Genomic DNA, 16,814 nt, shown 5'->3' with positions numbered 1-16,814 from the left:
CTGACCAAAAAGCAGAAATTCTACAAAGAATAAGTTGGAGTTGGACAGCATCTTTATCAATAAGAATGTTCCAATGAATCAAAAAATGAAAGGTTGCAATACCTATACCCTACCTAAAATTTATGGTCTAGAAAAACTGGTTCTGACGAAGGCAAGTGCTCATAAATTATGATGCAATAAAGAGCACTGGAGAGGCAGATGCTGGGCACCAATCTCAAGGATAAGGTCATCAGAACAATATCATGGGTAACAGAGCTCATGGAGAGAGGTACCAGGCTCAAGTGGCAATGGAGTGGCCACATACTGAGGAAATACCCCAACAGATGTAGCAGCTCTGTATACGTCAGGAGCACAAAAAAGCATTGGAAAACTCCAGAAAAGATGGCTCGGTGAAATCAAGAGAATTACAGGAATATGATGATATCTGACAGCACAGAACTAAGTGAAATGGAAAATATTAAAGAATCTTTCAGTCAGAAGTAAATGAATAATAGCTATAAAGAAGAAGAAGGAGAAGACCCATTAATCTTTAAAACTTGCAGTTACATGTGTTAGGTCATAATTACAACGCGAGGGAAGTAAGACCAATAAATTAAATCATCTTCTGTGTCTTCATGCAGTTAGAAACAATATTTAAGTTTTTCTAATTAACTGTGGCATGTTTCATAGCAACAGTCTTCCCAAAGTGTATTAACATTGTATTAATTGATGAGAACTATTATGCAGTGGCAGCTGCCATGTAGGAGCACGTGAACACACTAACTTTTGACACCTTGCTGATTTATTGGTTATTTTTCTTTGAATGCTGTTAAATGTAATGTAGATGTGGTAATCTGAAATGCATGGCACTAAATGTACAGTGCTGCGCAACATATTGCCCCTCTATACTCGGTGAAACTTGACATCAGGATCACAAGCACATCTTCACTTGTGCACGTTTTAAGGAGTGTCTGCTCATGTGTGACTAGCGTGACATAATTGCTTCACAGGCCAAATACATATGGATTTGATAAACAGTGTGAATGGTTTATGGTGTACACTGCTAGCTCTTACCACTCAACTACAAGTTTACGTCAGTGCCACAATGTGGTAGCACACTGCAACAGACTTTTATCTATGTTCACTTGGCAGAAATCCTGCAAGGCAGTAGCACACTCCACAAATATGCGAATTCACTCACTATATATTAAAATTAGGTCAGACATCAGTGAATGTTATAGTTATACTGATAGAAAAACCTTTTTTGTGGGATTCTGAATGAGATATAGTACATTAAGTTTTGGATTTTATCATAGAGTTAACTGAGGCTGTAGCATTTATCCATGCTTCTTACATCTGTTGATCTTATGGTAGGTCATGTTTATCTGTACTGTAGGCCCACATTGTACATATATCTGAACATTCACAAAAAGCTGTCTCACTGAGTTCTCTAATATTCATCTAAATATGGAGGGTTGAAGATGGTGTACTTTTGACCCTTATGGTTCTCAGTGCCTCATTTGTATTCTAGTCAAGTGAGCTTGTTTGTAGGTAGTATGGCATGAATTTAATCATTTCTGCAAACGGCAGTTTGTGTTTGGAGTTGGTTGTCTACTGTGCAGGAATCGGCTTTCCTATGGAGTGTCAACATGAACTCTGTTGAACTGTAATAAACACTATCAGAAAAGTAAATTACCAGGAAAAGTTAGCTGCAAAAAAACTAGGGCATTCCAGATCAGATCTGTTGTCTGAGAAAGTGACAAAATGAAATAAGCATGACTACAAGGAAACATTTAACAAAGAAGAGTATAATAAGCATAAGTTGTTGTATGGGTCAGTGTCAGAATGCTTGATTTTCAGCCCAGAATTAATTCGTTAACTAATACACGAATTAGGGATCTTGTACATTTGTCTGGAAAAATAAAAATGCACGAAAACTCCCGCTTACACAGAGGGAAATGGAGAGTAGCGAAAGCTTAAACATTATTTGGTTCTTGCCATAAACTGTACTTAATTATGTACAAAACAACAAAGTTCCACAAGAATAATTCTTTCTTTTTCAGACAAGTTATGCATATTATTATTATTGTTATCCTTTCTTTCTTTCTTTCTTTTCTCAGACGTTATGTCTGGTCAAAATTGGAAAGTGACGCGGACCTTGATCAAGTGTGACTTCCTTTTAACTGTACGGTATATGTTATATTGCATTTAGGAACTTTCGGGTGATAGAACATGTATCAATAATTACGGATTTCTGTAGTTGTATATATAAGTTTGGATGTAGCTGTATTGCATTGATGTACTGGTGGATATTGTGTGGTATGACTCCTGTAGTTGATAGTATAATTGGTATAATGTCAACTTTATCCTGATGCCACATGTCCTTGACTTCCTCAGCCAGTTGGATGTATTTTTCAATTTTTTCTCCGGTTTTCTTTTGTATATTTTTTGTATTGGGTATGTATATTTCGATTAGTTGTGTTAATTTCCTCTTTTTATTGGTGAGTATGATGTCCGGATTGTTATGTGGTGTTGTTTTATCTGTTATAATGGTTCTGTTCCAGTATAATTTGTATTCATCATTCTCCAGTACATTTTTGTGGTGCTTACTTGTATGTGGGAACGTGTTGTTTTATTAGTTTATGTTGTATGGCAAGTTGTTGATGTATTATTTTTGCTACATTGTCATGTCTTCTGGGGTATTCTGTATTTGCTAGTATTGTACATCCGCTTGTGATGTGATCTACTGTTTCTATTTGTTGTTTGCAAAGTCTGCATTTATCTGTTGTGGTATTGGGATCTTTAATAATATGCTTGCTGTAATATCTGGTGTTTATTGTTTGATCCTGTATTGCAATCATGAATCCTTCCGTCTCACTGTATATATTGCCTTTTCTTAGCCATGTGTTGGATGCGTCTTGATCGATGTGTGGCTGTGTTAGATGATACGGGTGCTTGCCATGTAGTGTTTTCTTTTTCCAATTTACTTTCTTCGTATCTGTTGATGTTATGTGATCTAGAGGGTTGTAGAAGTGGTTATGAAATTGCAGTGGTGTAGCCGATGTATTTATATGAGTGATTGCTTTGTGTATTTTGCTAGTTTCTGCTCGTTCTAGAAAGAATTTTCTTAAATTGTCTACCTGTCCATAATGTAGGTTTTTTATGTTGATAAATCCCCTTCCTCCTTCCTTTCTGCTTAATGTGAATCTTTCTGTTGCTGAATGTATGTGATGTATTCTATATTTGTGGCATTGTGATCGTGTAAGTGTATTGAGTGCTTCTAGGTCTGTGTTACTCCATTTCACTACTCCTATTATTATTATTATTATTATTATTATTATTATTACTATTATTGACAGCAGGTGAAGTTGTATAAATACACTACTGGCCATTACAATTGCTATACCAAGAAGTAATGCAGATGATAAACGGGTATTCATTGGACAAATATATTATACTGGAATTGACATGTGATTACATTTTCACGCAATTTGGGTGCATAGATCCTGAGAAATCAGTACCCAGAACAACCACTTCTGGCCGTAATAACGGCCTTGATACGTCTGGGCATTGAGTCAAACAGAGCTTGGATGGCGCGTACAGGTACTGCTGCCCATGCAGCTTCAACATGATACCACAGTCCGTCAAGAGTAGTGACTGGTATATTGTGATGAGCCAGTTGCTTGGCCACCATTGACCAGACATTTTCAATTGGTGAGAGATCCGGAGAATGTGCTGGCCAGGGCAGCAGTCGAACATTTTCTATATCCAGAAAGGCCTGTACAGGACCTGCAACATGGGGTCATGCATTATCCTGCTGAAATGTAGAGTTTTGCAGGGATCAAATGAAGGTTAGAGCCACAGGTCGTAACACATCTAAAATGTAACATCCACTGTTCAAAAGTGCCGTCAATGCGAACAAGAGGTGACCGAGACATGTAACCAATGGCACCCCATACAATCACGCCCGTTGATACGCCAGTATGGCAATGACGAATACACGCTTCCAATGTGCGTTTACCGCGATGTCGCCAAACACGGATGCAACCATCATGATGCTGTAAACAGCACCTGGATTCTTCCGAAAAAATGACGTTTTGCCATTCGTGCGCCCAGGTTTGTCGTTGAGTACACTATGGCAGGTGCTCCTGTCTGTGATGCAGCGTCAAGGGTAACCGCAGCCATGGTCTCCGAGCTAATAGTCCATGCTGCTGCAAACGTCATCGAACTATTCATGCAGATGGTTGTTGTCTTGCAAACGTCCCCATCTGTTGACTCAGGGATTGAGATATGGCAGCACGATCCATTACAGCCATGCGGATAAGATGCCTGTCATCTCGACTGCTAGTGATACGAGACCGTTGGGATCCAGCACGGCGTTCCGTATTACCCTCCTGAACCCACTGATTCCATATTCTGCTAACAGTCATTGGATCTCGACCAACAAGAGCAGCATTGTTGCAATACAATAAACTGCAATCGTGATAGGCTGCAATTCGACCATTATCAAAGCCGGAAACGTGGTGGTATGCATTTCTCCTCCTTACACGAGGCGTCACTACAATGTTTCACCAGGCAGCGCCTGTCAACTGCTGTTTCTGTATGAGAAATCGGTTGGAAACTTTCCTCATGTCAGCACGTTGTAGGTGTCGCCACCGGTGCCAACATTGTGTGAATGTTCTGAAAAGTTAATCATTTGCATATCACAGCATCTTCTTTCTATCAGTTAAATTTCACATCTGTAGCACGTCATCTTTGTGGTATAGCAGTTTTAATGACCAGTATTGTATGTTGATAAGCTTAACTGTTGTACAGTAGATGCTATTAATTTTTGAATCGCATATTTATCTGAATTTAAAAATACCTACGAGCTACTACTGCTATTATGTGTCAAAATATACATTGAAATGTCATTGTCAGTAAGCAATTTTGCCTGCAACTGATGGTGTGTACAGGATGGTCCATTGATTGTAACTGGGCCAAATATCTCACGAAATAAGCGTCAAACGAAAAAACTACAAAGAACGAAACTTGTCTAGCTTGAAGGGGAACCAGATGGCGCTATGGTTGGCACGCTAGATGGCGTTGCCGTAGGTCAAACGGATATCAACTGCATATTTAAAATAGGAAATCCCATTTTTTATTACGTATTCGTGTAGTACATAAAGAAATATGAATGTTATAGTTGGACCACTTTTTTTGCTTTGTGATAGATGGTGCTGTAATAGTCACAAACATATGGCTTACAATTTAGATGAACAGTTGGTAACAGGTAGGTTTTTTAAATTAAAATACAGAACATAGGTACGTTTGAACATTTTATTTCGGTTATTCCAATGTGATACATGTACCTTTGTGAACTTATCGTTTCTGAGAACGCATGCTGTTAGTGTGATTACCTGTAAATACCACATTAATGCAATAAATGCTCAAAATGATGTCCGTCAACCTCAATGCATTTGGCAATACGTGTAACGACACTCCTCTCGACAGCGAGTAGTTCGCCTTACATATTGTGTACATGCATTGACAATGTGCTGACCCATGTTGTCAGGCGTTATCGGTGGATCACGATAGCAAATATCCTTCCGGGGATGTCAGATCCTGTGAACGTGCGGGCCATGGTATGGTGCTTCAACCACCAATCCACCTGTCATGAAATATGCTATTCAATACTGCTTCAATGGTACGCGAGCTATGTGCCTTACATCCATCATGTTGGAAGTACATCACCATTCTGTCATGCAGTGAAACATCTTGTAGTAACATCGGTAGAACATTACGTAGGAAATCAGCATACATTGCACCATTTAGATTGCCATAGATAAAATGGGGGGCCAATTATCCTTCCTCCCATAATGCCGCACCATATATTAACCCGCCAAGGTCGCTGATGTTCCACTTGTCGCAGCCATCGTGGATTTTCCGTTGCCCAATAGTGCATATTATGCCAGTTTACGTTACCGCTGTTGGTGAATGATGCTTTGTCGCTAAATAGAACGCGTGCAAAAAATCTGTCATTGTCCTGTAATTTCTCTTGTGCCCAGTGGCAGAACTGTACATGCTGTTCAGTCATCACCATGCAATTCCTGGTGTATAGAAATATGGTACTGGTGCAATCGATGTTGATGTAGCATTCTCAACCCCAACGTTTTTCAGATTCCCGATTCTCGCGCAGTTTGTCTGCTACTGATGTGTGGATTAGCCGCGACAGCAGCTAATACACCTACTTGGGCATCATCATCTGTTGCAGGCTGTGGTTGACGTTTCACATGTGGCTGAACGCTTCCTGTTTCCTTAAATAATGTAACTATCTGGCGAACAGTCCAGACACTTGGATGATATTTTTCCAGGATACTGAGCAGCACACATAGCACATGCACGTTGGGCATTTTGATCACAATAGCCATACATCAACACGATATCGACCTTTTCTGCAATTGGTAAATGCTCCTTTTTAACTCGGGTAATGTATCGCGGAGCAAATACCGTCTGCACTGGTAGAACATTACGTGATACCACGTACTTATACGTTTGTGACTATTACAGCACCACCTATCCCAAAGCAAAAAAAGTGGTCCAACTAAAACATTCATATTTCTTTACGTACTACACGAATATGTAATAAAAAATGGGGGTTCCTATTTTAAAAAATGCAGTTGATATCCATTTGACCTATGGCAGCGCCATCTAGCGGGCCAATCATAGCGCCATCTGGTTTCCCCCTTCAAGCTAGGCAAGTTTTGTTCTTTGTAGTTTTTTTGTTTGATGCTTAGTTGTGAGATATTTGGCCCGGTCACTATCAATGGACCACCCTGTATGTTGTTTGTAACTTAAACAAAATGCATGCTTAGTTTGTTTACATTTTTAAATCCTATTATCTATGGATGTTTATTGGTAGTAAAATTAATTATCAGTAGCATTGCTTTCCTTTTTTCCTTCACAAAAAGTGATTCCTTCAGCTGCAGAATTAAGTTAGAAACAATCACCAAACTTCATTTAAGCCCATATACATATATCTGAATTATGTACGTGGCATTATTTGTTATTGCTAAGAGCCGATGTTGTCTAATTTAATGGAACTATGCCTAATGTTACTCTATTTGAGCCTCTGAAATTATGCACTTACATGTGAATATTCATACTTCCACACACCATACATTTTGACTTCAACTTTTAGTCTTCTTAGAAGAGAGAGAAGTTACAGCTCCCTGTTGCAAATAAAGACAGATTGGAATAAAACAAACAAACAAACACACACACACACACACACACACACACACACACACACACACACACACACACACACACACACACACACTAATTATGTTTCTCCCTGACTTGTAAATAATGTTATTGCCATTATGAAATTAAATTATGTGTGATAACATGCAAATGGAGTACATTTCTTTTAAATTTTGTGAAATTTATAGGAATTAAAAAACATTTTTAAAAAGGTGAGTTTCTGAGTATTTATGTTAATGTGAAACTAAGAAGTAACTTTAGTGATTCTGATATAGAAAGATGACAGCTCCGTAATTGACATGATATTACCTTTGCAGGTCTTAAAGAAATGCACATCAGCTCCTACAGCTGTGAGCCAGCTGATTTTTCAGAAGGACATGATATTGCAGACAAAGGCAAAATTAGCTACATGGGACTAATTCCATGCTCTGCAGCTTCTCAGTATAGTGAAAAGGTGCAGACTGAAATAATAGATCACAAAATAAATGGAGAAGCAGACGCTGAGTATAATGGTATGATAGGTATACAGAAAATTGCTAGTAGATTATAGATTATTAGCAGAATAATATTAAGATTATCTGTAACTGTTCCTGTTTTCCAAAAGTATATTCCAAAATGTGGAAAAGCAAAACATGCATGCTAGAGACTGTGTGGCACATGTGTATGAACTAAATCCATATTCTTCATCCACTGGATTTTCTCTGTCTTACTGTAGACTTTACACAAGATCCTACAGCATACATTTATGTCTTCACCATTTTCCATAGATCCTATAATGGAAGTGAATCTTCAGGGATGTGAACGAAGTCAACAATGATTAACAAAGATGACCTGCTTCCAGAAATAGCATTGGCAATTAAATTTAGTTAAACTGGCTTGAACTATGTGTACTAAAACGTTTTTGGCATAACAAAATTAGCAGCAGGGTTCTACTCTGTAAACAGGCCTTGTTTCAAATGTTAAATGAGATAGCTGTTGTTTATGCCCTACTGTTTATTTTACAACATTAGTTATCTACATGTCACATGAATGAGGTTCTGCTTACAGTGAACATTTCTGCTAATCATGCAGGTAAAAGTAACTTTCACTCGTCGAATGTAGATAAGTAGTTACTCAAAAATATTATTTTTGTGACTTTTCTTGTGATTCTAAGTAACACTCAAGCTAAAGTTGCTGTGTACTATTAGCTTCAAATATCAGCATCCTCATAAAAGAGTGAAAGAACCCTTTGAAGAGTTACCTACAAGATGTTCAGTGATATACTGTTTACAATATTTTTACTACAATTCACAAGTAGTGTGAAATACAAAGTCCCAGAATCGGCTGGACTGCCATGAAGTATCACTTTGTTTTTTTTCAATAGGTGAAAGTCAAGCCAATACTCACTCACCAAGTCCATCAACAGCAGTGTCACAATGGGCCAAATGTGTAATCCCATCGTCATTAAATACAGTATATGTAGCAAACTGATGTCCAAAGTAGCCCTCCTTAAAAATGATAAGCTGGTCATTTTCAATCCATTTAATCTCCTGGCAGTTTTTATATCTCTTGTTTGCTGATCATACAGTCTGCCCATACAAATGTAGGTGACCATGTAAATTTATTACTTTGATATAGTGGTGCCTGCTCCAGAGATATTTTTATTTTTGTGGGAGATAGGACGCCATCTCCTGATGATCCCAGGAACAAGAAATCCTGAAGTATTGATATCTGAATTCTAGCAATATCTGAATTGTCTTCACAGTATATAAGGTACTCCCAACCTTGGAAATAAGTTGGTGTGGACAGTAATGGGGTGGCTGACGATATTGACCGTGTTCCAACCAGGTGACAGAGTAGGGGCCAGATGTTGCTGAGTGACCATGTCCACTTTGAAACTTACTCATTCTCCCTTAACAGTGAAAATTAGGGGTTCTATTTTCACATGATTAAAATACTATTGAATTAAATTTGCTGTTTCTGCATAAAAATTAATCTTAAGCTTTATGATTAATCTTTGCTTAACAGTATCTCGTTACAGTTTTTCATTCACTGCTATAGCCACTGTCATACAATTTCTTCAAGTCTCTGTGGTTCTGGATGTATGAAACAAACAAGGAACTCATCATTGTTTGACATTACATTAAATATGAGACCTACTCTTTAACTTTCTGAATAAATTTCTCCTAGTTACTCACAAAGTATCTTAGCCAGTTAGTGGTAACAGTTTCTAACAGACAGTGGAAACATGGCTGACAGTACTCCAACGACAATGTTGTCTCTCTATGTATGGACAATGAGAATTTAATTGGTGCTGGAAACAACTGTAGCACATTTGTAGGGTTTGGGTAGATGGCTCTGCCTGAACCAGTATGACTGAAGTGTCCAATGATATTGATAAATTATAGTGGGAGCTACAGTAGATTTCCTATGTTGTTGTTGTTGTTGTTGTTGTGGTCTTCCGTCCTGAGACTGGTTTGATGCAGCTCTCCATGCTACTCTATCCTGTGTAAGCTTCTTCATCTCCCAGTACGTACTACAGCCTACATCCTTCTGAATCTGCTTAGTGTATTCATCTCTTGGCCTCCCTCTACAATTTTTATCCTCCACACTGCCCTCCAATACTAAATTGGTGATCCCTTGATGCCTCAGAACATGTCCTACCAACCAATCCCTTCTTCTAGTCAAGTTGTGCCACACACTCCTCTTCTCCCCAACCCTATTCAGTACCTCCTCATTAGTTAAGTGATCTATCCATCTAATCTTCAGCATTCGTCTGTAGCACCACATTTCGAAAGCTTCTATTCTATTCTTGTCTTAACTGTTTATCGTCCATGTTTCACTACCATATGTGGCTACACTCCATACAAATATTTTCAGAAACGACTTGCTGACACATCTATACTCGATGTTAACAAATTTCTCTTCAGAAAAGCTTTCCTTGCCATTGCCAGTCCACATTTTATATCCTCTCTACTTCGGCAATCATCAGTTATTTTGCTCCCCTAATAGCAAAACTCCTTTACTACTTTAAGTGTTTTATTTCCTAGTCTAATTCCCTCAGCATCACCCGACTTAATTCGACTACATTCCATTATCCTCGTTTTGCTTTTGTTGATGTTCATCTTATATCCTCCTTTCAAGACACTGTCCATTTCGTTCAACTGCTCTTCCAAGTCCTTTGCTGTCTCTGACAGAATTACAATGTCATCGGCAAACCTCAAAGTTTTTATTTCTTCTCCATGGATTTATATACCTACTCCAAATTTTTCTTTTGCTTCCTTTACTGCTTGCTCAATATACAGATTGAATTACATCAGGGAGAGGCTACAACCCTGTCTCACTCCCTTCCCAACCACTGCTTCCCTTTCATGTCCCTAGACTCTTATAACTGCCATCTGGTTTCTGTACAAATTGTAAATAGCCTTTCGCTCCCTGTATCACCCCTGCCTCCTTCAGCATTTGAAAGAGAGTATTCCGGTCAACATTGTCAAAAGCTTTCTCTAAGTCTACAAAAGCTTGAAACGCAGGTTTGCCTTTTCTTAATCTAGCTTCTAAAATAAGTTATAAAGTCAGTATTGCTTCACGTGTTCCCATATTTCTACGGAATCCAAACTGATCTTCCCCGAGGTCAGCTTCTACCAGTTTTTCCATTCGTCTGTAAAGAATTCGCATTAGTATTTTGCAGCTGTGACTTATTAAACTGATAGTTCGGTAATTTTAACATCTGTCAACACCTGCTTGCTTTGTGATTGGAATTATTATATTCTTCTTGAAGTCTGAGGGTACTTCGCTTGTCTCATACATTTTGCTCACCAGATGGTAGAGTTTTGTCAGGACTGGCTCTCCCAAGGCTGTCAGTAGTTCTAATGGAATGTTGTCTACTCCTGGGGCCTAATTTCGACTTAGGTCTTTCAGTGCTCTATCAAACTCTTCACGCAGTATCGTATCTCCCATTTCATCTTCATCTACACCCTCTTTCATTTCTAAAACATTGCCCTCGAGTACATCGCCCTTGTATATATACTCCTTCCACCTTTCTGCGTTCCCTTCTTTGCTTAGAACTGGGTTTCCACCTGAGCTCTTGATATTGATACAAGTGGTTCTCTTTTCTCCAAAGGTGTCTTTAATTTTCCTGTAGGCAGTATCTATCTTATCCCTAGTGAAATAAGCCTCTACATCCTTACATTTGTCCTCTAGCCATGCCTGCTTAGCCATTTTGCACTTCCTGTCGATCTCATTTTTGTGATGTTTGTATTCCTTTTTGCCTGCTTCATTTACTGCATTTTTATATTTTCTCCTTTCGTCAATTAATTTCAATATTTCTTCTGTTACCCAAGGATTTCTACTAGCCCTCATCTTTTTACCTACTTGATCTTCTGCTGCCTTCACTACTTCATCCCTCAAAGCTACCCATTCTTCTTCTACTGCATTTCTTTCCCCATTCTTGTCAATTGTTCGCTTATGCTCTCCCTGAAACTCTCTACAACCTCTGATTCTTTCAGTTTATCCAGGTCCCATCTCCTTAAAATCCCACGTTTTTGCAGTTTCTTCAGTTTTAATCTATAGTTCATAACCAGTAGATTGTGGTCAGAGTCCACATCTGCCCCTGGAAATGTCTTACAATTTAAAACCTGGTTCCTAAATCTCTGTCTTACCATTATATAATCTATCTGAAACCTGTCAGTGTCTCCAGGCTTCTTCCAGGTATACAACTTTCTTTTATGATTCTTGAATCAAGTGTTAGCTATGATTAAGTTGTGCTCTGTGCAAAATTCCACCAGGAGGCTTCCTCTTTCATTTCTTACCCCCAATCCATATTCACCTACTACGTTTCCTTCTCTTCCTTTTCCTACTATCGAATTCCAGTCACCCACGACTATTAAATTTTCGTCTCCCTTCACTATCTGAATAATTTATTTTATCTCATCATACATTTCTTCAATTTCTTCGTCATCTGCAGAGCTAGTTGGCATATAGACTTGTACTACTGTCGTAGGCGTGGGCTTCGTGTCTATCTTGGCCACAATAATGCGTTCATTATGCTGTTTGTAGTAGGTTACCCGCACTCTTATTTTTTAATTTATTGTTAAACCTACTCCTGCATTACCCCTATTTGATTTTGTATTTATAACCCTGTATTCACCTGACCGAAAGTCTTGTTCCTCCTGCCACCGTACTACACTAATTCCTACTATATCCAACTTTAACCTATCCATTTCCATTTTTAAATTTTCTAACCTACCTGCCCGATTAAGGGATCTGACATTCCATGCTCCGATCCGTAGAACGCCAGTTTTCTTTCTCCTGATAACGAGGTCCTCCTGAGTAGTCCCCACCCGGAGATCCGAATGGGGGACTATTTTACCTCCGGAATATTTTACCCAAAAGGATGTCATCATCATTTATCCATACAGTAAAGCTACATGCTCTCAGGAAAAATTACGGACATAGTTTCCCCTTGCTTTCAGCCGTTCGCAGTACCAACACAGCAAGGCCGTTTTGGTTAGTGTTACAAGGCCAAATCAGTCAATCATCCAGACTGTTGCCCCTGCAACTACTGAAAAGGCTGCTGCCCCTCTTCAGGAACCATACGTTTGTCTGGCCTCTCAACAAATACCCCTCCGTTGTGGTTGCACCTCTGTGATTCATGGTGGGAGATTTGCTATATGGGGAACCATTTGTAAGTCTGCATGGAAGACTGACAATGAGCAGAACTGAACAGACTTGATCTAGTGAGTTTCTGCGAGAATGGTGTGTGGAGTTTACAGAAGACATAAACCTTTTTGGACAAAAAAAGTGGTGCCATCCTAGACACCTCATATGCTATAGATACTATGAGTATTTCCTCAAGAATGGGATTGTCTATCTGAAATGCTTGTAAACAAAGCTCAGAAACAGCAGAAAAACTAAGTATGTTAATCTTTGCTGAAGCAGCATAAGATTGTTTTTTTTGTGTGTGCAACAATGAAAAATTATTAAGAACAGCAACAGCATGGCATTTTTGCTCCTAGAATGATGACACAATGGTAACAATTTCAGAACTTCCAAGACTTTAAAGTTCTGTATAGTAGCTGCCATTTTCAAAGCAGTGATAACATTTTAGGTTAGTAGGTAGAATGCAAAAGCACTGTAAAGCAATATTGACCACCTTACATTCTCTGATCTTTGATATGAAGCAGCAACTGAGGAAAGCTGTTGTCATCCTTTCACCTCCTACTAAATATATGGTATTTGAAGTGGCAGTTTGTCCTTGTGCTGCATTAACTATTTTAAGAACTGCTGTTCATGCTGTAGTTGCGCTTGGTATTGCCGTTGGCACACTATTTACTGCTGCCAAATTTCCAAAAAAATTGGATCCATCATTATTCTTCTGCACCCGCTGTTGCACCAAATTTGAGTGATGTTCTAGAATGAGGTGATATTGTTGCCTTATTGCCACTGATAAAATTTAGGTTTATTGGCTATATACAACAGTGTGCAGCATTTGTTGTACTGGGGGAAAGAAATATGCACTACATAAGTCATGCGGAATATAAAATCCAAGTTGGCTGTCTTGATCCAGCACTTGGTTCTGTCCAAAATATTTTCCTCAACTCCATGATTACTCACCAAGTTCATAAACAACACCAATAAATCCAATCCGTAATCCTGTTATTAACAGTAGACAGCAATTTGAGGCCCAAAGCAGTGTTCTGTTGACATGGTCATTAGTTCCATGCCAGCTGCAGTCCTCCCTCCATCTCTTAGCACTTCTTGTATCTCACATTTGCTTATCATGTGGCCTACCCACATGATGTGTTGTGATCCGAAGTTGTCGCTTGTGCATGTGATGGAGCATCTGCCATCTTTCAGGAGGTGGGCCAAACCCATCTCTTCAAACAAACATAATGTGCAAAATGCACAAAACGGAGTTTCTTAATTGTATTATCTTGTGACTTTCCTTCACTCTAGCCTGTTACCTAGCTAGATACCAAGGAATTTTACTCGTGTCATTTCATTAATGCTTGAGCGTCAGTGTCTATTTCTTTTACTAGCCAAACATTTTTCTTGCTTTAACCTCACAATATTAGTCTTTTTGAAATCAAAATTTAGTGTTTGCTGTGAAGCAGTTGTAGGACTGAGTTGTCATCTGGATTGTGTATTAGGATGGACTTTCATTCTGTGATTACTTTGCTGGTGCTATCACAGTACATTGTGATGTAGAAACTGTTTTTAAGCCATTGAAGATAATTTAAATAGGTAGGAAGAACAGGAGCTGACACGGTGCAGAACCTTGTTGTATTCCATACTTTATGTTCTCCCATTCTGAATAAGAAATATTCTGATGGAACGACAGTTGTCTCACAGAACATATGTTATGTTGTGAATTTTGTTATTGACTATTCATGCTAGTTTGAGAGTAAGTGACATTTAGAAATTAATATTTGCAGTGAGTTTAAAAGGAATAAACAAACAACACAGTAATGAGACTACTGGTGTTACAGTTAGGGAAATGAAATATTATTATGAACATGTTTAAAATGGGATGAAGGTTGCTTGAGCTTGATTTGGCAACTCCTTCGTACTACTGATCTTTCTTACAGAAGGAAGTAGCTAGGGGAATAGCTGTATACAGCCAGGTTTTAGATTGCATAAGTGACATGTATATCTTATTTCTTAATGTGATACTACCAGTTATAGTTATTATGTAAGTAACAACAATAACAATAACAAGTGTTTTATGTGTCAAAAGCATTGATTTTCAACTGCAGACCTTTAATGGGCATATGATAATGGAAAAAATCAATCAACACATTCCACACCATAATATTAATTTTAGAATTTGTTTTTGGAATAAGTAACAAACTAACTATCGTAATTGAACATTTGTTTTATTATAGGATTCTGTTCTGATGATGATGAAGCAGAGGATGACTGCCAGTCAGCTGTTGGTGTAGCAGCTTGTATATCAGAGAGACCACGTGATAGGATTATTGATATAACAAAGCATTTGTCAGCAAAACCTTTGGAATATTCTTATTTTAATATGGAGCAGTTACAGCTGTGGGCTGGACCATCACACTGGAAGCTGCCAAGGAAGCAAGGTACTGTTTTTTGTCATTATGTGACTAGTTTAAAATGACTAAAATATTTATTTTGCATTGATTTTTTTTTTAACTTTGCTTTTGTTGACGGTGAACTCTACATTTCGTATTACATTGGAATATTTAATATCCTGAGTTTATTCACATTAAGTTCCTGTTTAAGCTGAAGATAGATTGCATATTTTTTGGTATTCCTTTCCCTCCTCTAATAACACATTTTGTGCGTGTTTGCCAGTTGTCTGTGCTTTGTTTTCAGTATGTGACACTGTATTTCTAATTTTTCCTTGCTTGTTTAGGCATTCTAAATTTTGTAATAAGTGAATAATTCATCATGAAGGTTTCATTTGCCTTATATTAGAAAGGTTATGAAAATAAATTTTGGTGAATGTTTAAGAGCAGTACTTTGGTATAGTACAAGTCAGTCTTCATTAAAGTTCACCCTTTTCTTTATCAGGAACTGCTCCTCCTACCTCCTTGTCACATAGGCAGTACAAATGTTTTGAAAAGTTTTTGGTTACATACTGTATTTTCACAAATATAGGCTATGTGCAAGTATTGGCTGCATCTAAACTTTTGACCCAAGGTTATAGGGAAAAGTAAATCACAAAAAAAGCCCTCCCTACTAAATTTGCCTCCAATTGCGAAGTGCTGCCATGTTAGACTGTGGTGTTACTACCATTACATACATAATGCAGGCACTAAATTATCTTGACACCCCTACATAACAATTGAGCAACTTCCAAGTTATCAGTATGCGTTATGCAAAGGAACACCAAAAGTTGGAAACAGGATGTACATTTCATATAGATGAAAAAAACATTTGTTAGCGGTGTGCAAGTGAAGAGAAACTCTTATATACAGCAGTCTGAACAGTGGAGGGCCAATGAGCACATGTCCAGATAGGTAAAAAAGACATGTTTGAATTTCTAGTTCATAAGAGGGAATGTGGATATTTGTCCACAACTAAAATGATTGAAACTGAAGTGCAAAATAGCATGTGAAAGAAACATGGAATTTAAAGTTTTATATGGGTGGGTTTGATGATTTATGCAACAAGACAATCAAATTGCAGAACTAGAATTGTGCAAAAACCATCTCAACCTTACAAAAACAATTTTATATCTTTCCAGTGTCGCGTTATCCAGCTTCAGCGCAAATATTGTTATTTACCTTATCAAGTAGGTAATGTTGGCCAAATGCCAGTCTATTTTGATATGCGAAACAGCACTATAGTAAATAATGTCGGAGAACATAGTGTACAAATATGGTGCTGGGAAAACAGCAGTGCAGGAATTTCTTTTTTCGAAAACAGCTACTGTATTTGTGAACAAACTGTAAGTTTGTGTGCTGTTTTCTTCTTAAGTCTTTGATGGTTTACAAAAGTAAATGCAGTAACTTGTAATGGTATTAATTTCAATCCACAATATACGTTTAAATGTCATTTTGAAATTGACAGTTTATCATCTGAGGGCGAGGGGGGGAATCTCAGTTAGAGGCTGCACTGTAATTTTTCCATTCAAAATT

General features: G+C 38.1%; 1 protein-coding gene across 3 annotated transcripts in view; it reads left to right on the top strand.

The window, feature by feature from the left end:
• The window catches only part of LOC126175822 (condensin complex subunit 2), a 203,144-nt gene that overhangs the window by 112,830 nt on the left and 73,500 nt on the right, over positions 1–16,814 (top strand). For 2 of the 3 annotated variants that reach the window (XM_049922817.1, XM_049922815.1), the window contains exons 6-7: positions 7,542–7,745; positions 15,087–15,290. In XM_049922817.1, coding sequence (XP_049778774.1) covers positions 7,542–7,745; positions 15,087–15,290 — 408 coding nt within the window. The remainder of the gene's footprint in view (positions 1–7,541; positions 7,746–15,086; positions 15,291–16,814) is intronic. The other variant, XM_049922816.1, reaches the window with a different exon arrangement.

This window comes from Schistocerca cancellata, chromosome 3, assembly GCF_023864275.1.
Source record: "Schistocerca cancellata isolate TAMUIC-IGC-003103 chromosome 3, iqSchCanc2.1, whole genome shotgun sequence".
NCBI lineage: Eukaryota > Metazoa > Arthropoda > Insecta > Orthoptera > Acrididae > Schistocerca > Schistocerca cancellata.
The sequence above is the reverse complement of the archived record's forward strand: the minus strand, read 5'-3'. Positions and strand labels throughout refer to the sequence as shown.